Source organism: Triturus cristatus, chromosome 5_1 (genome assembly GCF_964204655.1).
Source record: "Triturus cristatus chromosome 5_1, aTriCri1.1, whole genome shotgun sequence".
Classification (NCBI taxonomy): Eukaryota; Metazoa; Chordata; class Amphibia; order Caudata; family Salamandridae; genus Triturus; species Triturus cristatus.
In genome coordinates, this window is record NC_140587.1 from 712,217,335 (window position 1) to 712,241,456 (window position 24,122).

Below are 24,122 nucleotides of genomic sequence, written 5' to 3' on the forward strand. Positions count from 1 at the left end.
AGAACTCCTACGGACTTTCCACCCAACGGTCAGACAAGTGTCCTCTCTCCTGGGGTCCATGGCTTCCTGCATTTTCATCGTCCCCAATGCCCGATTGCACATGTGTCCCCTGCAGCAGGCTCTAGAAGACCAGTGGGTGCAAGCATCAGGCAGTTGGGAGGATCGGATTACTCTTCCCCAGTCTGACAGGGACTCCATCAGGTGGTGGACAAAGAGGTCGCATCTAATGAAAGGTGTTCCCTTCCATCAAGAGACTTTGACTCAGACCATAGTTACGGATACCTCCCTACAGGGTTGGGGTGCTCATATGGATCACCTTCAAGTGCAAGGGCTATGGTCGGACACAGAGAGAGGATATCATATCAACTTACTGAAACTGAGGGCCGTCCAGCTAGCCCTCAAGTCTTTCTTCCCGTCTCTTCGATCCAACTCCCTCTTGATTCAGACAGACAACACCATGACGATGTTTTATCTGAACAAGCAGGGAGGCACCAGGTCCAGAATTCTGTCCCAGGAGGCACAAGCAATTTGGAAGTGGTTACTGGCAAGACACCTCACCATCACGGCAGTCCACGTCACGGGCATTCTAAACGTCCAGGCAGACTTCCTAAGCAGAGAGTTTGTAGAAGCGCACAACTGGGTGCTAAACAACGAGGTAGCTCCAGACATCTTTAGAAGATGGGGGGTTCCGGACATAACTTGTTCGCAGACGCAACAAATGCCCCGTCTACGCATCCAGGTTTCACCAACCAGGGTCAAGCGGGAATGCTCTATTGATAAGATGGTCTCAGAGCTTACTCTACGCTTTTCCTCCGCTACCTCTCATCCCGGCAGTGATCACCAAGTTCTACAAGACCAACTCCAGGATGATTCTGATCGCTCCGGAGTGGCCGCGCCAGTGGTGGTACCCGGACCTTCTACAACTCTCCGAGGTCCCGCACCGAAGGTTGCCTTGCCATCCGGACCTGCTGTCCAAGAACCAGGGGAGAGTGTTTCATCCCAACCTTCCTTCGCTCAGGCTGACAGCATGGCTCCTGAAGTCTTGCAGTATGGACACCTAGTCTTGCCGGCGGACTGTATGAACATCCTTAAGGAAGCTAAGAGACTTCTGCCAGGCCTTCCTACGCTTTCAAGTGGAAGCGCTTCTACATATGGTGCTTGAATAATGATCATGACCCAGTTAGAGGTCAAGAACAGGTCATTCTGCCGTAACTTTTATATCTGGCAAAGTCGGGCCTGCAATTCGCTATTAATGTACACTTCGCAGCAATTACGGCATATAGAAAATCACCTACGCAGGGTTCTTTTTTCAAGATGCCAGTGGTGAAAGATTTTCTTGAAGGGTTAAAAGAGGTGTATCCACCAGTACGAGCCCCTTCTCCTCCGTGGGAGCTCAATGTGGTCCTTACCAAACTGATGGGAGCACCTTTTAAACCAATACACAAGTCCTCCCTCCAGCACTTGTCTTGGAAAGTAGCCTTGTTGGTGGCTATTACGTTTGCTCATAGAGTCAGCAAGTTGCAAGCATTGTGTTGTAAGGAACCCTATACAGTTATTCATTCAAATAGGGTAGTTCTAAGGACTCGTCCTAGTTTTCTGCCTAAGGTTGTCTCAGATTTCCACATTATTCAGGGTATCACTTTACCTACATTTTTCTCTAATCCTTCAACTCCCCCTGAAAGGGCCTTACACTTCTTGGATCTTAAGACAGTGTTGAAGTTTTATCTGGACAATACTAAAGATATAAGAAAGACGGACCGACTATTTGTCAATTACGGTCCTATTAATACGGGATTAGCAGCGTCTGAGAGGTCCATTTCAAGGTGGATAGTCTCCTGCATTTCTTTGGCCTATCAGTTGGCTAATAAATCTCTTCAGGGAAAGCCTAAAGCACATTCAAACAGAGGAAAGGCCTCTACTACGGCCCTCCTCAGGAACATTCCCTAGCAGAAATCTGCAAAGCAGCTACATGGCGGTCTGTTCATACTTTTTCTCGCAATTACTGCTTAGATTTAGATGCTCAGGCAGAGGCTCAAGTAGGCCTGGCATCTCTGAGAAATCTAGTTGGTTGATTGTCTGTTTTCAACTATATTGCTGTCCTTTTATTTCTAGTGCTGAATTGCTCGTCCGCGAAGTGTGGGGTATGGGCTTGCTATTCTATTCACTGCTTTTGACTATTGATGAGTATCCCCTGGAAGAGAAGGATAAGTTACTTACCTGTAATCCTAGTTCTCTTCCAGGGGTATACTCATCAAGATTTAAAGTGTTTCAGTACGCCTTTACAAAAAGAACTGACCTGTCACCTGTGGGGCATGCTGGGAGCAGAGTGTTCCTTGAGGTTCTTAAAGGCAAAGTGCATAGATGCTTATAAGCCTTAAAGGCAAGGTGCCAGTTATCTTTTCTGTACTAAGACAGTTATTCTTATGCAGCCTTTAGGCCAAACTGCCTGCAATTACCTTTTCTTCCTTATTTTTGGAAAATAAAGGAGTCTTGTTTGAAACCATTTATAGCGTGTGGTCTCTATTACAAGCAGTCTTGAGACTTATTGTTATATAAGTAAAACTGATGTAATTTTGGCGGTTTGCCCTACATGTTTTGGACAGTTTGATGGGGCTGCATATATGTCAGTATGCATACATATGTAGGTGTATGGGGTTGAACGTCTTTATCTACTTTATGTTCTGGGCATACACCTGTATATGTATGTATATATATATAAAATATTCACTGAAAAAACCATAGGTTTCAGGGGCGTTATAGTTAGCTGGGCATTTCACTCATACAAAACCATAGAAATTCCCCCGTTATAGTTAGTTCAGCTAACTATAACTCGCGCGCCTGCAATGCACTGCTGATGGCGTCGCATATTACATCATTCATGGCCTGGTCAGTGACATCACTCATGACATCTCAAATGACATCACTGATGACATGTGTGCAAACACACCCTGTGGCGCGGTTTAAGTTGGGGAATTAATTCCTCCTCAATCCTGAGGATCCCTGGAGGCCAACTAGCCCACCACGTACCTCCATTATGCGCCAGAGAGCTGCGTTGCAGACAGGTGTTCAGAGGCCACGCCCCTTTTTACAACACTCTGCAACGCAGCTCCGTGGCGCTTACTGGAGGTACCTGGTGAGCTAGTTGGCCCCAGGGACCCTCAGGATTGAAGAGGAATTAATTCCCCAACTTAAAGTGCGCCACAGGGTGTGTTTGCACACATGTCAACTCAGCCCCCCCCCCTCGTTTCACCACTGTGCAAACGCGCCCCGTGGCCCGTTTTAAGTTGGGGAATTAACTCCCCTTGAATCCTGAGGGTCCCTGGGGTGCAACTAGCACACCAGCTACCTCCAGTAAGCGCCACAGAGCTGCGTTGCAGAGAGGTGTAAAAAGGGACGTGGCCTCAGAACACCTCTCTGCAACGCAGTCCCCTGGCGCATACTGGAGGATCCTGGTGGGCTAGTTGTCCCCCAGGGACCCCCAGTATTCAAGCGGAATTCTTTCCCCATCTGCAAACGCGCCAGGGGGCGCGTTTGTAGAGTGCTCAAAGGAGGGGGCGTGACCTCCGGCGCAATGCCGGTCCTTTTAAAAAAAAAACCTTCTTTCCCATATATTCTTGGCCCTGGGGACCCCATCCCCCAGGGCCTGCCCCCAAATGTATTTGTTTTTTAAAAAAATTGGGAAGGGGGCCTTGTGGCCCCCCTCCCGAGACCCTAATCGGCCCTGGGGACCCCATCCCCCGGGCCATGGCCTTTTAAAAAAAAAAAAAAAAAAAAAAAAACATTATTTTGGAGGGGGCTGCGTTGCCCCCCTCCTCAGGCCACTTAAGGCCCAGGGACCCCATCCCCCAGGGCCGGCCTTTGTTTTATGATTATTTTTTTTAATTATTTAAATTTTGGGGAGGTGGGCCACGTGGCCCCCCTCCCGGGACACTTGTAGCCCCGGGGTCCCCATCCCCCGGGGCTGGCCCTCTCAGTTGGGGTCCCCAATCCCCCCATGGTCCCTGCCGGCTCCCTGTGTCCCTCGGGAGCCGGCATTGCTTTTCCACTTGGGGAGCTGCTAAGATGCAGCTCCCCGTGTTAGAAAAGCAATTTGGTTTGAATTTTGAAAGAGAGAGGAGGCTCCTGCCCTGCCATAGCAAACTACAGTGTCCCGGGGGTGGGCACCCCGGGACACTGCAGGAGCCGGCCCTGGGGGGTGGCGGTCCCCAGGGCCATCACAGGCTCCAGGAGGGGGCCGCGCAGCCCCCCTCCCACAATCTACAGGGCCCTGGGGGGTGGGGGTCGCCGGCGCTGGGGGGTCCGTCATGGACCCCCAATTTAAATATTTAGAGCCCCGGGGAGGTGGCGGTCCCCGGGGCGTGTGGGGGGTTTGAGCCCCCCCACACAGGGTATTTCTTAAAAAAATAAAGCTCCAGGGGTGGTGGTCCCCGTGGCTGCGGGGGGGCCATGAGCCTACCTGACATTTATTCCTTAAAGCCCGGGGGGGTGGCGGTCCCCGGGGCTGGGGGGGCCTGAGAGCCCCCCCCCCCCACACCTAATTTAAAGAAGCCACGGGGTGGCGGTGCCCGGGGCCTGGGGGCCCTGAGAGCCCCTCACCTAATTTAAAGAAGCCCCTGGGGCTGGGGGGACCTGAGAGCCCACCCGCACATAATTAAAGAAAGCCGCTAGGGGGCCCCACTTGGCCCCCCTTTACATAATAACTATTACCCCCGTGATTTGCCCCCCCCCCCGCTCCCCCCCGGGGGCTAATTACCGAAGATGCGCGGGAGCCCGTGCTTCGTTTTTTTTTTTTTTTTATTGGCAGGATACGCGCACCCTGCGCGCGTCCTGCCGTTTAAAAAAAAAATAATAATAATTTGGGGGGGCCTTGGGGGTCCTTCTGGGACCCCCTGAGCAGGCCTAGGGGGTCAAGGTGTTTCTACCCTGCCCCCGTTTTGCGCATTTTTCCTTCTGTTTTCTTGTGCCTCGGTTCTTCCGAGGCACAAGATAGCTACCAACACTTCCTGGTTTGGAGTGTTGACAGTCAATTAGCATACAGCTCGTGCTCAGCAGGGTGCGCGGATCCACCGCGCCCATAGATATATATATGTGATTTTACTTTTGGTTTTCTCAGGAACTACTGAACGGATTTACACCATTTAACGAAAAGGCACGAGACTGAACCAAGGGCTACCTTTTTGCCAAATTTTGTGTAATTCCGTTCAGCAGTTCGGGCTGTAGCTGCGACTAAAGGTTCCTGTGAAAAATTGCATGGGGAAAACACGTATTGGGACCCCCCATTTTTCTCGGCACCCGCTTGACTAAGCAATCCGAGACTTTCAGGCTAGGAGTGGAACGGAGCTGGCCAAAAGTTTTGGAAATTTCGCAAAAATTCGTCAACCGGCGCCAAAGTTATTGGGAATAGAATGTTGCGGCTTTCCTATGGAAAATAGGTCCTCGCTATAACTACCTACTGACGACCGCCAGTAGGTAGTATATATATATATATATATCTATATCGCGCTCCCTCACTCCCGTAGGCAAGGTGAAGAGAAATATATATATATATATATATATAATGCTCCGGGACCCCGCACGTGGGCGGGGATAATTCACTGCTTATGAGTTTGATGAGTATACCCTGGAAGAGAACTAGGATTACAGGTAAGTAACTTATCCTTTAGAACTTCACCTGCAGAAGGCTCTACAATACTACTTGTGACAAACACGGTCACCCTCATTCTTTGTTAGGTTTAGAAAGTAGGTAATTTAAAATGGGCTTTAAAGATATCCATAACAGATTAGCTAGTCTTTTCTATTTCTGATAATTTTATCCAAGGGGACTCCCTTCAGGGTGACATTTATGGCCATTATGTTACAGCCAAGGTAACGGTTCTTGAGGTACCTGCAAGAAGTCCCTTTTCCTTCCTGAAAAACTTTGCTAGAATTTTCCTTAAACTATTGGTCCTGGAGTGGGGCACTAGCTGCAGGTCACTGTGAAGAGAAAAGATTCCTTTTGTTAGGTGGATGTGCAACTTTGCGACATTTTAGCAAACAGTCACAAGGAGTCCAAACAGTTTCCACAGCAGTGTTATGGAGCTTCTAGCTTCTAGCACTTTACGTGAATGTGAGCTTTCCTCCTGCCCTCCTTTTTGAATGTGAGCTTTCACCTTTCCTTCTTTTTTGCTTCAGTGCAAGCACATGCAGAGTCTCACAGGCAACACAATGATAGTGACCTGTATGAACAAAGGACGAATTGTAGGACCCATACTGCTTTTCAAGGAAGCAATGATTTTGGGTGTGGGCCATGAGTGATTGAGTAAGAATATCTGGCAGGGAATCATCTGTTCATTCTGCATGCCCTTAGTAAATCAGTTCCCCACTTTTTAGAACAGGTAGTGCGAGCTTTTCTCTCCAGGCTGCTTTGAGATATTCCCTGTGGGAGCAATTCTCCATCAGTTAGATTTTTAATCTTACTGTCTTTTCTTTGTTTTCTCTTCTTGCACAATCATCATCAAGATAGAGACATGTGCAGAGGTCAATCTTAGTGCCTGAGAGATGCAAGGAGGACTTGGTTTCCTGGCCTTCTCGTTCTAAGCTTGTGACCGCACTAAAGTTGCCGTTTAGGGAGGATCTTTAGTTTTCAGTAAGTGGGGTAGGTACAGTATTTAAATGTTCAAACCCTGTGTCTCTGGTTTTGCAGTCTGAAAGTAGACATTTAGGTTGCATTCACTGACTCAGGTTTTGCATTTTGTTTTGGTCAATAAAATAGCGTATACAACAATGGTTCATTGGATGTACGACAGGGGTTCATTCGAGGAGATGCAAGCACTTCTTAGCCTTTAGTAGTTCAAAGGAGAAAGCCCTACACAGTGGCTTTGTCTATTTTATTTGTGTATACCTGAACTCTGTTCTCATTTTCAACTGCCTATTGTTATAACATTTCTCAAAGAACTGTATTCCACCAATACCCTTTCACCTTCTATTTGTGATGTGAAATTGAGGTTACTCTTCATAATTCTGTACCTCTTCATTGCTGTTCTTTTAGGTTGTTGACACTAAACACTAAATTTTTTCGTGTCAATTATATCTACCAGAAGAACAATAGAATTGCAGGAACTGTCATGCGAGCAGGCTTGCCTTCTTTTCTTATCACAAAAGGGGGTGCTATGAGTGAAACCTATATTTTTGCCTGAGATACATTACCTGAGCTCCATACCTTTTAGAAAGTATCACTAGTTAGTCTAGACACAACAAGCTCTAAGCTATCCAATGAGTAGAGAACATATGAATACTATTTAATAAGGTTCTTAAACGCCATACAGAGACAACTATGCAAAAGTAGTTGATTTTCAGATTCCAGGATGTGCATAAAGATGTTACCAGTTGTTACATGGAAGCCATCAGTGAGAGGCTAAGCAACCACAAAAAGACACAATACAGTTTTTTAATATTCTCCGGACAGCTTATTGATGTTTTGTGCGTTTCTTATAGGAAAATATCGCTGGTTCAACTTGTGTAGGATGATAGAAGTGTACTTTGACGGAGAATTACTCCTACAGATACAGTTTAGATACCCACCAGCTGCACGCTTTCGGAATCTGAAAGACATGAGTTTGACAAAATCTTTTTTTAATGTTCTTTCTGATAGACACAGTCTCTCATCACACCCTGATGAGAAGACTCCACGAAGCCGACATCAGAGACAAGGCCATCGACTGGATCCAGTCCTTCCTCTCGGGCTGAATGCAAGAGTGAGACTCGCCCCCTTTTTCGCAGATCCCACACCCACCACCTGCGGAGTGCCCCAGGGATCCTCCTTCAGCCCCACGCTGTTCAACATCTACATGGCCCTGCTAGCCACCATCGCCAGAAGCTACGGAATAAACATCTCCTACGCCGACGACACCCAACTCATCCTCTCTCTCTCTCTCTCTCTCTCTAACGAACCCGACAAGGCCAGTCACAACTTCCACGAAGGCATGAAAGCAGTTGCCAACTGGATGACAGACAGCTGCCTTCAACTCAACACGGACAAGACAGAAATACTCATCATTGGCCCTCAATCCAACGCATGAAGCATCTCCTGGTGGCCTCCCACTCTAAGAAACCCGCCCAACCCCGCCAACCAAGCCCGCAACCTCGGAATCATCCTGGACCCCGACCTCAGCATGAAACATCAGATCAACTCAGTCACCTAACCTGCTTCCGCACCCTACGCAAGACCTTCAAATGGATCCCCCTCGAACATAGAAAGACCGTCACACACGCCTTTATCACCAGCAGACTGGACTACGGCAACGCACTCTACGCCGAAATCAACAAAAAACTCACCCGCATATTGCAAAACATCCAGAACGCCGCCGCCAGACCGATCCTCGACCTACCCCGACACTGCTACATTTCGCAACACCTACATACACTGCACTGGCTCCCCAAAGAGAAAAGAATCACTTTCAAGATCCTTACTGACTCACACACAGCCATCCACAACACCGGACCAGCCTACCTGAACCAGCCTAGCTGAACTAGCGGTTAAACCTCCATGTAACCCACAGGGCTCTACGCTCAGCCCAGCTCTCTCTCGCAGAAGTACCCCTCATCAGGAAAACCAGAATAGGAGGACGCACCTTCTACTACCTCGCAGCCACCGCCTGGAACGCCCTACCCATCCACATCACACAAACCACCTCCCTCCCCAGCTTCGCGAAGGAATTGAAGACTTGGCTTTTTTAATCCACCTCACCGACACACGCTACCCTGCTGCCCCCCCCCCCCCCCCCCCCCCCCGCCTTGAGACCCTAACGGGTGAGTGCTGCGCTTTATAAACTTTGATTGATTGATACATACTAGATCCTTGTGTGGATTACTCAACCGCCTTCCCTCTTAGGTGGTCTGTTCTTGATTTTGTGTTTGATAGATCCGTTTGTTTTATACTGCTCTCTACATAGCAGGACATTATCGACCTGTGGGAACATGATGTTGTAAAATACAATTGAAAGTTTGTTTTTTGGTGGTGTTAACACTTGATCCTTGGCATGCTTTCTCTTGCTATTCAGTGCATTGTTATATTTTCCTATGTTGCCAGTGGAGCTGATTGATAAGTGTTTGAATGGCCATTTAGATATCATATTGGTGTCATTGAAAATATGTTTTAATAGATTGTAATATTCTTTGTGGCCTAGCTGAAGCAGTAGGGTATTGGCATCACCAAAAGTAAACAGTTTTGATTTTATCCCTGATCCACTTCCACATGTTGTTGCCATGAATGTGATGTTAGGGCAGTCACTGTCCTTAAAAGTGCTTGTATTGTTAACTTTAATTGCAGAAGTGTGCTGTCAGGCAGAAGTCTAGTCTGCCTTTGACTAGCCACCTATGACTTACAATTTTTTTTCACTTTTCACTACTCTGGGGTCAGCATTAGTGCATAGTAGTGAAAACTTAACAAGCAACACGTTTTTAGCTCCTATTTTGTGTCCAAAACGTGCCTTGAGTACTCCTCCCTTGAATTTTCTGGTGTCATTTTTCTGTTACAAGGATTTTAGTACAGGTTTTCAGTTCATGATTTTGAAGGCCCTCAGTTTTAGCCTCTCGCTACAAACATCTTTAACTGTTTGTTGACAAGCTAATAAGTTTCACACTACTACGACTCACAACATTTAGCAGATTAGTGCATTGCTTAATTGACCCTATTTTGTCACACTTACACCAGCTAACTTTGAACTCACAATGTGGGATATGTGGAGTTATGCCACAACTATGTGCCTGTTTCAAATATTAAAAGCAAGTCTAATGCTATTTTCAATGCTTGTTTTAGTGTGTTGAGGATCACCCAATGTTTGTAAAAAGGTGGGTTTTTAAAATAACGTTTTTATAAAACAGTGAATTTCTTTCTCTTTTAAGTCATAGGGTTTTAAGACATACTGCTGTTGTGTGTACCAGCCGTTCGCTGAATATACAAGCCACTTCCAGCAGAAGTAATGCCCTTGAATATCAAGAAAGCAAAGGTGGCAGCATGCTGGTGTTTGTGGATGTTGAAAATGTAAACACTGTAAGTTATGATTGACAGATTATGGGTTAAAGTCAGTTTATGCCTGTGTATTTCACTAATATTGTATATTTTTGTCTTGTCATAGATAATAATTCCCAAAGGTTTCTTATCTACAGACATGTTCCCTGTAGTTAGAAGAGGTGCTCTGCCTCTACAAAAGTGAAAACCCGTGAAGTCAGTCCCTCTTTTCCTTGCACATACCGCAAGTAACTGATCTTAAGCAGTGCCAGTAATGCTATGTATTTTTGGTACTTGATTTGTAATGGCTTAGAAAGCCTTTGAATCTTGTAATAACTGTGCAAGTGAAATGTCAGTGCCAGACCCTCATCACCATTGGGTATCCTGTTTGGACTTTCACTGCAACTTTGCTGTTACTTTTTTTAAGCATGGATTATGAGACCATCGAGGAAGAGTTGACCAAGGTCCTTTACCCTGTAATCAACCTGTGAACTGTTTGTCCTCTAGAGTATCTTTGTTATAAATCGTAAGCACTAAATTGTCCCTCCCATGCGTGGGATTCTAGAGCACTTTTTTATGAAGTAGATATTAAATAATAAAATACGTTTTCGTTTTTGGACAAAGCTAATTTTTATGTAAAATATGTTTTGGAACAGCCTGTAGCAGGCTATATTCTATATACTTTAAAGAACGTTCACTATTTTTAAAATGCAAATATATTTATATATACATATATGTATGTATGTGTATATATATATATATATCCACAACAAAGTCTCTCGTTCTGGAGCCCCGGACCCCACAGGGCGGCTTCAAAGGAATGGGCACGGAGCAGCCCATCAATTACACTCACTGTGCAGGAACAATTATTGAAGCCCAATACTGCAGTTAAAATACCTTGCTCGGTCGAGCAGCGCCAGCTTCCATTTCCTAACGTTTCGGCTTAGATAGCCTTGCTCACAGGTGGAAGAAGACGCAGGCGTAAGCTCAGAAGTTGTTTAAAAGGTTTTAATCACGTGACTGAGTTTGAAAAACTGCAAATCCCATAGTGCAATGTGCATTCTGCGAACATGTGAACTGGAAGTCCTCGCTTTAAGCACCATTTGGAAAATTATTTTTGGCACATGCACTGATGTTAGACATGGAATTTCGTATGATGACAGTCAGGTGAGTAGATGGAATGCCATAATTTGTTCTTATTACTGCATACGGCCAAAAGGAATCTCAGACTGCAGCACGATTGTAACAGGACATCAGCCTGTAACAAATCCCTTCCTCACGCATCACTTTTTCGCTGATTAGCATATCCTTTTGTAGGTTGGTGCGCGAGTGGGTCAGGCTCCTCCATTAACATCCACAACAAAGTCTCTCGTTCTGGAGCCCCGGACCCCACAGGGCGGCTTCAAAGGAATGGGCACGGAGCAGCCCATCAATTACACTCACTGTGCAGGAACAATTATTGAAGCCCAATACTGCAGTTAAAATACCTTGCTCGGTCGAGCAGCTCCAGCTTCCATTTCCTAACGTTTCGGCTTAGATAGCCTTGCTCACAGGTGGAAGAAGACGCAGGCGTAAGCTCAGAAGTTGTTTAAAAGGTTTTAATCACGTGACTGAGTTTGAAAAACTGCAAATCCCATAGTGCAATGTGCATTCTGCGAACATGTGAACTGGAAGTCCTCGCTTTAAGCACCATTTGGAAAATTATTTTTGGCACATGCACTGATGTTAGACATGGAATATCGTATGATGACAGTCAGGTGAGTAGATGGAATGCCATAATTTGTTCTTATTACTGCATACGGCCAAAAGGAATCTCAGACTGCAGCACGATTGTAACAGGACATCAGCCTGTAACAAATCCCTTCCTCACGCATCACTTTTTCGCTGATTAGCATATCCTTTTGTAGGTTGGTGCGCGAGTGGGTCAGGCTCCTCCATTAACATCCACAACAAAGTCTCTCGTTCTGGAGCCCCGGACCCCACAGGGCGGCTTCAAAGGAATGGGCACGGAGCAGCCCATCAATTACACTCACTGTGCAGGAACAATTATTGAAGCCCAATACTGCAGTTAAAATACCTTGCTCGGTCGAGCAGCGCCAGCTTCCATTTCCTAACGTTTCGGCTTAGATAGCCTTGCTCACAGGTGGAAGAAGACGCAGGCGTAAGCTCAGAAGTTGTTTAAAAGATTTTAATCACGTGACTGAGTTTGAAAAACTGCAAATCCCATAGTGCAATGTGCATTCTGCGAACATGTGAACTGCGAATATCTGAAAGAAACAGTTAGTTATAGATTCCTTCCCTTAGAATTACCCCCAGGCGTCCGACTGGATCCGGAAAGTTTGTCAGCAGTACCCCTGCGCGTCAAACAGTGGCGTCGGTCGGCTTCGCGTTCGTCGTTGGCGACGTGGTCGCCAGGATGATGTCGCAGTAGCTACTTAGACGCCGCCCTCGCTCGCTGACATCTGTTCTTTCTTTATCCGCACCAGCGAGCACAGATCCGGAGAGGGCGGTACCTCCAGTCACTTTTTGACTGACTTTTGACGACACCGTTTTCGAGTCTTCGACTTCTGGTGTACGCCAGGGATGCCCGGCTTTAAGGCTTGCTGTTCCTGTATCCGACTGATGTTGGTGACTGATCCGCATGTTATGCTTCGAGCGCGACCATGAACCCAAGTCGTGCTTCGACTACCGGAATCCGAAGTCTTGGTGGGAGTGGTCCCGAAAGCTTCTTAAGGCCCGGCAGTCGGCTCTGCACCGTTTGAGGCCCCGGTTGCATGGGAGCTCGAGGGAACAGTCGCAGTCATCATCATCACTCTTCATCATCACTCTTCTTCCCAGTCTTCGCACTTGGGGTATGGTAAGTCGAAGCACAAGAAGAAGTCGAAGAAGCATAATCGCTCTTTGACTTCTCCCCGTCTGTCGGCTGACGTCGAGGGATGCAGGTGGTGCCCCTCCCGTGGCTCTGCGTGCGGAGCCTGAAGGGTCGACTCCAAGCTTACCTCCCTTCCCGGGACCTGGAGCGACCCCAGGCCAGCTTCGCCAATTCTACGAAGCGATGCATACCATCTTTGGCCAGCCAGACTCTGCCTGCGCGCCTTCGGGCCCCACGGACTCGGCTGGGGGCCCTGGGCCTTTGATGCCGGCGGTTTCAGCCCCGGCGCCGCAGGGTCTCCGGTCGATCTCGTTACACCTCCCCCGGTGCTGATTCCACAGGCACCACGTCTGCAATTGGGTTGGCTATGTCTACAGCCGATGTCGACCCCAGCCTCCACCTCTAAGTAGACACAGAGCCAGACCTGCGCCGATTGACACTGGATCCGGCAGGTACTTTTGTGCCCTTGTTCTACCCTGGCTCTTTTAGACCAGATTGGCAGCCAGAAGAAGGTGAGGAGGACTGGGAGGGGTCTGGAGACCCTTTGACTGACCAGTTGGGCTACGAACCAGATTGGAGAGAGGAACTGGGGGAAGCCATGTCATGTTGTCTCCTCCTACCGTGGCTATGGAGGAGGGAGCGTCTTACAGAGTGGTGTTGCTTAGGGCGGCCGAGGCTCTCCACCTCGAGCTACCTACTGTGGCAGTCAGGACTAACCTCCTGACAGAGGTGCTTCAACCAACAGCGAGCTCTTCGGAGCCCCTGCTACCGTTTAATGAAGCCCTCATGGACATTCTTTTGGGCATCTGGTCCAGGCCCAACACAGGGGCTCCTGTGGATAGGATGATTGCCCTACGCCACCGCCCGGCCCTGGGCGACCCATCTTTCCTCTCCCAACACCCGCTCCTGAGAGCTTAGTGGCCCAAGCCTCCAACTCCAAAGGTGCATTCCCGAACGCACCACCTGATCGGGAATCCAAAGAGCTGGACCATCTTGGGAAGAAGATGTTTTCTTCCTCCAGCTTAGGACTGCGGTCGGTAAACACTGCATGTCTGTTGGGCTGTTGCGCCACCGTATTCCACATGGAGTGGGTGTAAGTGCTGCCTCCGTGCCCGGAGGAGGCCTGGGTCGCACTCTCCCGTGCAGTTGCCAAAGGGAGAGACGCAACGAAGTTTACCATCCGGTGTGGGCTGGATACCGCCGACTCACTAGGCAGGACGATTTCCAACTCGGTAGCCCTTCAACGCTACGCCTGGTTGAGGTCAATTTGGGTTTTCAGGGGATGTCCAATCCACTCTTATGGACATGCCCTTTGATGGACATCACCTATTCGGCAACAAGGCACTGGAGCGCTTTAAAGACTCTCTGGCTCTCTCCATCACCTTTCTGCACAGTCTGCTTTTTGCCCCTTTTGTGGCTATGGAAGGGGTGCCCCTCCACTTCCTGCCCAGAGCCACAGGCCCAGCGCAAGCTGTTCAGCCCCTGCACTGCCGGGGACATGGCAACCACCACCGTGGTTCTGGGTGCCAGCGGGTGGGCCAGTCCACCACAGCCCCCTCTCCCACAACCTCCAAACCCTCCTAGTCCGACCTTTCAAGGCCACCAATCGCCAGTGGGCGTTACGCTTCGCCATCACCTCCCTCACTGGTGCACCATCACGTCTGACAAGTGGGTTTTGCAAATCGTCCTAAGGGACAACTTCCTCCTCTTCGAGACTACCCACTCCATCTATGCCACCTCATTACCATCGCATGTTGGAGGATCATTTGGCCCTTCTCTAACAGGAGGTTTTGGCACTCATGACCAAGGGAGCCGGCGAGCAAGTTTCTGCCCCAGACGTAGGTCGTGCTTGCTATTCCCACTACTTTCTGGTGCCCAAGAAGGACAAAGGCCTGCGCCCTATCTTTGATCTCAGGAACGTCAACCGCTTCCTCCGGAAGGAGAAGTTCAAAATGTTGACGCTAGCTCAGGTCTTGTCTACTCTCGATCCTGGAGACTGGATGGTAGCATTGGATCTGCAGGATGCAGATTTCCATATTCCCGTCCTGCCGGCCCACCGGCGTTACCTACGGTTCACGTTAGGCCACAAGCACTTTCAGTTTACCGTGCTCCCCTTTGGCCTTACCAGCGCCCCTCGGGTGTTCACGAAAGTGATAGCAGTGGTCGCAGCTCATCTGCGCAGATCAGGGGTTCCAGTCTTCCCCTTTCTCGACGACTGGCTGTTGAAGGAGGGCTCACCCCAGGCTCTCGTCTCCCACCTCCAGACTACGGCCGACCTCCTGCATTCGCTGGGGTTCTCCATAAACGTGCCAAAGTCGCACCTGACTCCCTCTCAGAAGCTCCTCTTCTGAGCAGTTCTGGACACGACGCAGTTTCGGGTCTATCCTCCCGAACAGCGAGTCCGGGATATTCGGGCTATGATTCCTATCATACAGCCTCTATCCTGGGTTTCGTCAGGATGACCCTCCGGCTACGGGGCCTGATCACCTTCTGCATCCTGCTGGTGGACCCTGCCAAATATGAAAAAACATTGAGAGTCTACTCTCAATACCCCCAAAAAATGCTATCCTTACAAAAAGTGACTAAACCCAGGAGAAATACTTCGTTTCTTGCATGGGAGAAACAACATGTGTTCTAAAATAACCCTCGCCCACCAAAAGGTAACTTGGTGGCATGCTTCATCACTGGGTTCTTCCCGCTACGCTGGGGCGGGGCGGGAAGAACCCAAAATACCTACTTGGTGTTCTCCCGGGCAGGCTGTATTTTGGATGACAGAGCAGCTTTGGTGAATGTTTGACTACAAGCGCTCCTCCCCTCCTGTGTTGAAGCTCATGGGCCCCTAATTAGGCGACCTAAGTATAGTTTTTAAGGGGAATACCAAGTAGGTATTTTGATATGTTGACCTAGATATGTATTAGCCTTTGAGATTGATCAGGCTTACCACACTAGGGAATAGTTGGAGTGGCACAAGGGATCAATATCCTTAGTCCGAAAGAGAAGCTTAGGGGTAAGCTTCGAAACATGTCGACCCGCGAGGAAACTGCCCATTACAGCACTTTTTCCTCGGTTTCCCCACTTTTATTAATACCAGCTATAGGGAGTATTAAAGTTTAGTTTTCCACGCAGCCAGGCATTTTTTAACTCGCTTATCTCTTGACCCTTCCACTCTTACATCAAACACAATTTCACTTCACTTATAAGTGCTCCCGCTTCTCCGTAGGTCGTGGCACGCCCCGTCCCGCAGCGGGCGGGAAGTACCCAATGTTGAAGCATGCCACCAAGGGACCTTTTGGTGGGTGAAGGTTAATTTAGAACACATGTTGTTTCTCCCATGCAAGAAACACAGTATTTCTCCTGGGTTTAGTAACTTTTTGTAAGGATAGCACAATTTTTGGGGATTTGAGAGTGGACTCTCGCGTTTTTTTCATAACTTACGGGGGAGGCTGAGTCCACGACTTATAGTACCTCTTCACTCCCTTTCTGTTTTTTGGGAAAATGCCAGATGGCATATGCAGGCTTTGCAGTGGGACCTTAAGTTCCAGTGGGCACAACTTCAGGGGAACCTGTCCGATTGTGTCCAGAGCTCGGAGGGCACTGCACACCAATTGCAGTGGTGGCTAACGAACAAGGATTGGGTCGACGGCAGATCCCTCTCCCTGCCCCAACCAGAGTTCAAAGTGGTGACCAATGCATCACTTCTGGGATGGGGCAGCCTCATGGGGGAGGCGGAGATCAGAGGTCTCCGGCGGAGTCCAGGCTCCACATTAACCTTCTGGAGCTTTGGGCGATTCGCCTTGCACTCAAAGCATTCCTTCCCTCTGTCCGGGGAAGAGTAGTGCAGGTGTTCATGGATAACACCACCACCATGTGGTACTGCAGCTAACTGGGCCGGGTGGGGTCGTGGACCCTATGTCAAGAGGCCCTCCACCTCTAACATGGTTGGAACATCAGGGCATATCCTAGGTGGTTCAACTCCGGGCAGGTTCCATGAACGCCAGGGCAGACAAACTCAGCCGCAGGTGCATGATGGATCACGATTGGCGTCTTCACTCTGAGGTGGTGCGAGGACTCTTTCAACAGTGGGGAGAGCCTTGGTTAGATCTATTTGCCACCGAAGAGAATGCGCAATGCCAGCAATTCAGTGCGTTGGAATTTCCAATCCGGCATTCGCTAGACGATGCTTTTCGTTGTGAGTGGAGTTACTTTCTTCCATACGCCTTTCCACCTATACCACTTCTGCCCAGAGTGCTGAAGAAGATCAGGAACAACCGGGCCCAAGTCATTCTTTTGGCCCCGGATTGGGCACAAAGAGTCTGGTATCCCAAGCTTGACTGGATAGTAGCGTTGGACTTGCAGGACGCTTATTTTCACATCCCCGTCCTGCCGGGCCACCGGCATTACCTGCGGTTCACTGTGGGTCAAGAGCATTTTCAGTTTACTGTGCTTCCCTTCGGCCTCACCAGTGCCCCTCGGGTGTTCACGAAAGTTATGGCGGTGGTCGCAGCTCATCTGCGCAGATCAGTGGTTCCAGTCTTCCCCTTTCTCGACGACTGGCTGTTGAAGGCGGACTCGCCCCCAGCAATTAGTCTCCCACCTCCAGACTACGGCCGACCTCCTGCATTTGCTGGGGTTCTCCATCAATGTGCCGAAGGCATTCCTTCCCGTTGTCCGGGGAAGTGTGGTGCAGGTGTTCACGGACGACACCACTGCCATGTGGTATTGCAACAAACAGGGCGGGGGTGGGGTCGTGGACCCTTTGTCAGGAGGCTCTGCGCCTCTGGACATGGCTGGAACATCAGGGCGTCACCCTGGTGGTTCAACATCTGGCGGGCTCTCTGAACGCCAGAGCAGACAAACTCAGCCGCCGTTGCATGATGGATCACGAATGGCGTCTAAACTCGGACGTGGCGCCAAGGCCTCTTTCGGTAGTGGGGAGAGCCTTGGTTAGATCTATTCGCCACTGAAGAGAACGCACAATGGCAGCAGTTCTGCGCTTTGGAGTTTCCAAGGCGGCACTCGCTCGGTGACGCCTTTCGTCGCGAGTGGAGTTGCGGTCTGTTGCACGCCTTTCCGCCTATACCACTTCTGCCCAGAGTGCTGAAGAAGATCAGGTGCAACCGGGCCCAAGTCATATTGGTGGCTCCGGATTTGGCACAAAGGTACTGGTATCCCGAGCTACTCAGTCTGTCAATCGATCCCCCGATACGACTGCCTCTTCAGGAGGACCTTCTGTCGCAGCAGCAGGGGACCATCCTCCACCCGAACCTGTCCAGTCTCCACCTCCATGCGTGGAGATTGAGCGGCGACAGTTGATGCCATTTGACTTGCCTCCTGAAGTCTGCGATGTGATTCTGGCAGCGAGGCGTCCCGCCACAAAATCGGTATACGCCTGCAGGTGGAACAAATTTGTTGCATGGTGCACAGCATAGGCTGTGGATCCCCTTTCCACCCCTCTTTCTGAGGTTCTCCTCTTTATTCTTTCCATGGCCCAGCAGGGCTCTGCTCTGGGCACTCTTAAAGGTTATCTTTCAGCTATTTCTGCTTTCTTACGGCTTCCTGATCAGCCTTCTCTTTTCAAATCCCCTGTTTCTCGCTTCTTCAAAAGCATTACTCACATGTTTCCTCCTGTCCCTTTCGTAATGCCTCAGTGGGATTTGAACCTGATCTTGACATATCTGATGTGCGCTCCCTTTGAGCCTCTTCATAATTGTCCCCTTCGTCTTCTGACTCTTAAGACTGCTTTCCTGGTAGCCATCACCTCGGCTAGACTGGTGAGTGAGCTCCAGGCTCTATCTTCTAAGCCTCCTTTTCTTTCTGTCCATCCGGACAAGGTTGTCCTCCGGACTCGTCCTTCCTTTCTTCCGAAAGTGGTGACTGCCTTTCACATCGGGCAGTCAGTCACGTTGCCCACCTTCTTTCCGCCTCCGCATCCTTTGAAGGAGGAAGAGAGGTTCCACCGTCTGGACCCAAAACGGGCGCTGTCCTTTTATTTGGACCCACCAAGCAGTTCCGGGTGGACGACCAACTCTTTGTTGGCTACGTGGGTGCTAAGAAGGGGCGGGCGGTACACAAGCGAACCATCTCGCGGTGGGTCGTATTGTGTATAAAAGCTTGTTATTCCTTAGCTAAAAAGGATCCTCCTGTAGGGCTGCGGGCCCATTCCACCCGGGCCACAGCGGCGACCACTGCCCTCGGCCGGGGAGTTCCCTTGCAGGACATTTGTCAGGCAGCAACGTGGGCCTCGCTGAACACGTTTGCCAAGCATTATTGCCTGGACAGCCAAGTCCGGAGAGACGGCTTCTTTGGCCGTTCTGTTCTCCAGTACTTTCTGGCGTGATCTTGGTTCGCAGACCCACCACCGGGGTTGGCACTGCTGGGGTATCTATTCTAAGGTGAGGAATCTAACTAACGTGTTTCTTTCAGATGAACAAGTTACTTACCTTCGGTAACTGTAAGAAACATTAGTTAGTTAGATTCCTCACCGACCCACCCATCCTCCCCGTTCTGCGAACCAACATCTAGGGTTAAGGTTATCCTTTTCAGGGCCCTAGACTTTTTGGCACCAGTGTCGATCTCTTGCATGGCTCTGCGTTCCTTTCACGGAAAGCTGTGTACAAGAACTGACGTCAGCGCGCGAGGGCGGCGTCTAAGTACTCAGACGTCATTCCGGCGCACGACGCCGACGACGGACACAGAGCCGCAGACGACGCCTAGCGACGCGCAAGGGGTATTGCTGATAAAGTCTTTCCTGATCCAGCCTGACGCCTGGGGATATTCTAAGGTGAGGAATCTAACTAACTAATGTTTCTTACCGAAGTAACTTGTTCTTCAAGTCCCCTGTTGTAAATCGTTTCCTTAAGGGCTTTACTCATCTTTTTCTTCCTGTTCCCTTCATAATGCCTCAGTAGGACTTGAATTTAATTCATACATATCTTATATGTGCTCCCTTTGAGCCGCTACATAACTGTCCCCTCAGGCTTCTGACTTTGGGAACTGCCTTTATGGTGGCCATCACCTCTGGGCGCAGGGTGAGTGAGCTCCATGCTATTTCTTCTAAACCTCCTTTTCTGACTGTTCATCCGGACAAGGCTTTCCTTGGAACTCATCCTTCATTCCTTCCCAAAGTGATTACTCTATTCCACATTGGACAGACCATCATTTTGCACCTCCTTCTTTCTGCCTCCGCATGTTCCAAAGAAGAAGAGAGGCTCCACCGTCTGGATCCAAAGCATGTGCTTTCCTTTTACTTGGATCGCACAAAACAAATCCGGTTGGATGACCTTCTCTTTGTTGGCTACGTGGGCGCCAAAAAAGGTCAGGTCGTGCACAAACGGACCATTTCTAGATGGGTCGTTTTGTGCATCAAAGCTTGTTGTTCCTTTGCAAAGAAGGAGCCGCAAGTGGGGTTACGCGCCCATTCCACCAGGGAGAAGGCAGCTACCACTGCTTTGGGACGTGGAGTCCCCCTTAATGACATCTGTCAGGCAGCTACGTGGGCATCGCTGCACACGTTCACAAGACACTACTGCCTGGAAAGCAACATTCGGAGAGACTGCTTCCTTGGCCGTTCTGTTCTCCAGGACTTTCTGGTGTGAACTTGGTTCGCAGACCCACCTCCGGGATTGGTATTGCTGGGGTATCTATTCTAAGGTAAGGAATCTAGAACTACTTTCAGATGAACAAGTTACTTACCTTCTGTAACTATATATCTGTAAGAGATATAGGTTAGTTATAGATTCTTTACCGCCCCACCCATCCTCCCCGTTCTGCTAACTGATTTCTAGGGTTAAGGGTTTCCTTTCAGGGCCCTAGTTTTGTGCACCAGTGGTCAGTGTCTTGCATGGCTCTGCGCTTCTGGCGTGGAAAGTAGTGTACAGAACTGATGTTAGCGCGCGATGGCGGCGTCTAAGTAGCTACCACGACGTCATTCCAGCGACTACGAATCCAACGACTAACGCGGAGCCAACCAACGCCACCTTTCGACGCTCCGGGGTACTGCTGAGGAAAATTTTTCCGGATACAGTCTGACTCATGGGGGTAATTCTAAGGTAAGGAATCTATAACTAACCTATGTTTCTTACAGATATATCCTTACCGAAGGTAAGTGACTTGTTAATCTATATTTAAATTCACTAAAAAGCCAAGCGTTACGGGGACGTTATAGTTAGGTTCAGCTTTAAAACACACAGAAATCATAGAGATTCAGCAGTTCTAGTTATCACACATAACTCTAACTCTTGCTCTAAGGTAACTATAACTCGCGGCCCCTCCATCCACAGTTTTCTGCAAATGTTGCAGTGATATTATCAATGATGTCATGAGTAATGTAATATACGAGGTAATTAGCAGTGTATGGCGAGGGTGTAAATGTATCAGCTTAGGGCACGAGTTATTGTAACGTTAGATGACTATAGCTGCTGAATCTTTATGGTTTTGTGTGTGTAAGATCTGAACCTATGCTACGCAAACAAATGATGGACGGAATGCTGAATGAATCATACATTCACCCCCAGTCAAGAGATCTGGGTTAAATCCATTGTTTTTTTTGGCTCACCATGCCACCCCAGTTTAGACCCAGCCATATGCAAGTCAGTCTTGACCCTGTGCCTCATGGGAACAATCCAGACCGAACTGCCAAGCCAGGTACTCCCTGTACTGGAAACATGCATCCTGGGACCGGTTTCAGGGTATGTCACCCTTCCTTAGCCAAGCTAGCTTGAATCCAGTGGCACAGTGAGCAAGGGACCCACGTCTGGGCATACCCATCCCACATAGGGCGAAAAGTGCTACGCAAACAAATTATGGACGGAATGCTGAATGAATCATACATTCACTCCGTCAAGAGATCTGGGTTAAATCCATCGTTTTTTGCTCACCATGCCACCCCAGTTTAGACCCAGCCATATGCAAATCAGTCTTGACCCTGTGCCTAATGGGAACAGTCCAGTTCGGGCTGGACTGTTCCCATGAGGCACGGGGCGAAGACTGATTTGCATATAGCTGTGTCTGAACTGGGGTGGCAAAGTGAAATAAAGAATGATGATGGATTCAACCCAGATATGTGACTGGGAATGAGTGTTAGAAAAGTTTCAGCACTCCGTTCATCTTCTCTGTGTGTTTGCTAAGATCTGAACCTAACAATAAATGTTATTTATTATTCCATTTCCGAACTACTACGTTCCTGTAACCTTTGGTTTCTTCAGTAAATGGCTGTATTTTTTTAACGCTATTCTATAATTATAACGTCACTGTAACCTGGGTCTGTGACTGGGTGTGTAAGTGGTTTTGTGGGTGGGTGTGCGAGTGGCTTTGTGGGTCTGTTAGTGGGTGTGTGGGTCTGAGAGTGGTGGTGTGGGTCTGAGAGTGGTGGTGTGGGTCTGTGAGTGGTGGTGTGGGTCTGTGAGTGGTGGTGTGGGTCTGTGAGTGGTGGTGTTGGTCTGTGAGTGGTGGTGTTGGTCTGTGAGTGGTGGTGTTGGTCTGTGAGTGGTGGTGTTGGTCTGTGAGTGGTGGTGTGGGCCTGTGAGTGGTGGTGTGGGCCTGTGAGTGGTGGTGTGGGCCTGTGAGTGGTGGTGTGGGCCTGTGAGTGGTGGTGTGGGCCTGTGAGTGGTGGTGTGGGCCTGTGAGTGGTGGTGTGGGCCTGTGAGTGGTGGTGTGGGCCTGTGAGTGGTGGTGTGGGCCTGTGAGTGGTGGTGTGGGCCTGTGAGTGGTGGTGTGGGCCTGTGAGTGGTTTTGTGGGTCTGTGAGTGGTTTTGTGGGGTTGAGAGGGTGTGCGAGTGAGTGTATTTTTTTCATTTGAGGTCTGGATCCGCGGATCCGTTGTGGACTCATACGGCAGGCGGGGACTGCACTGAGTGCCATTGTCGATCCATGGATCCTGGTGCACCCAAAAACGTTTTTCTGCAGTTTCGTGCCCATGAGGGGTCCCTCAAAGACCCCCTCCTTAAGTCCTGTGGGGTCAGGACAACAAAAAGATTTGTGTATATCTAGGGACGCGGAGTCCATGCAGAACTGACAGACCTCATGGTAATATCTGATGGGCTGAGAACACTTCACCCAGGAAGTGTTGGCAGCCATCTTGGGACTCTGGATGCAGCTTAAGTCCCAAAAATGCAGAAAAAACCAGAAGCGAAGCAAGGAATATCCTGACCCCCTACAACTGGTGGTTGGGGCCCACATGGACCCACCTATAGTCCAAAACTTTTTATAAAATTTTGTTTTCTTGCAAATTCATGTAGGATCCGCAAATATGTGCTAAACCTTTAAAAAAAAAAAAAAGTGCAGGCTCCCAAGCTTGTGTTCTGTGTGCTACACCATCCCACCCCCAAGTGGGCCAGGTCCCGGGGATGGTTTTAAATATAGAATTTGGTAGAGGGGTGGAATCTCAAAGCTCCTGCCAAGCGAGATCAAACACTAAAATCCACTCCCACCGGGCAAGAGCATGAAAAATTATCTCGCCCACTGGGAGCAGAATTTTTATCTGTTACCCTGCCTGCACTGACGGGGGATGGGAAACAGATGAAAATATTGCTCCTGCCTGCAGGGAGCAGTATTTTTAGCTGTTCCCTGTGGGCGGGAGCAATGTCCATTCCCGCTGGATGTGCGGAGCCAGCTGAGGCCTTGGGGCTCCCCCAGCGCCTCCACCAAGGAGATTGTGGGCAACGTGGCACCCACCCTTTTTTAGCCGGGCTCCGGGGCAGAAAATTGGCCCGGGATAGGAGGCTGCATGGCCCCCTCCCTTTTTACTAATTGGCCAGGCCCCAGGGAAATGTGTCGCCGGGGCTTATATCGACCCGGGGAGGGGGAATGCATGGCCCCTCCCCCATAATTACAGGTGTCGGGCCCTGAGGATGGGGTCCCCGGGGCCAGAAACGGCCAGGGGAGGGAAACACGTGCCCCCCTCCCCCACAAAATGTGCCAGTCTCTGGGGGATGGGATCCCGGGGCCAAAATCGGTGCAGGGAGGTGGGCTGCGTACCCCCCTCCCTAGTTGACTACCTTTGGGAGGTTGGCTGCAGGGCCTGGCCACAGACCAGTCCCTATGTCCATATAACACTTAAAAGGTCATATGTAACCTACTAATTACATAACACCCAGCCCTATGAGCTACGTATGGCCTACTTTAGGGGTGCCTTATATGTAATAAAAGGGGAGTTTAAGGCTTGGCATGGGGGTTTAATTGCCATGTCGACATGGCAGTTTAACATTGCATTCAGGCTGCAACAGCAGGCCTACTTAAGGGGTGGCCCAATAAGTGCTGCAGGCC

General features: G+C 49.4%; 1 protein-coding gene across 2 annotated transcripts in view; it reads left to right on the forward strand.

The window, feature by feature from the left end:
• Positions 1–24,122, forward strand: part of TRAPPC8 (trafficking protein particle complex subunit 8) — a 1,257,619-nt gene that overhangs the window by 889,342 nt on the left and 344,155 nt on the right. For both annotated transcript variants that reach the window (XM_085605699.1, XM_085605700.1), the window contains one exon: positions 9,883–10,030. In XM_085605699.1, the coding sequence (XP_085461825.1) occupies positions 9,883–10,030 (148 nt within the window). The remainder of the gene's footprint in view (positions 1–9,882; positions 10,031–24,122) is intronic.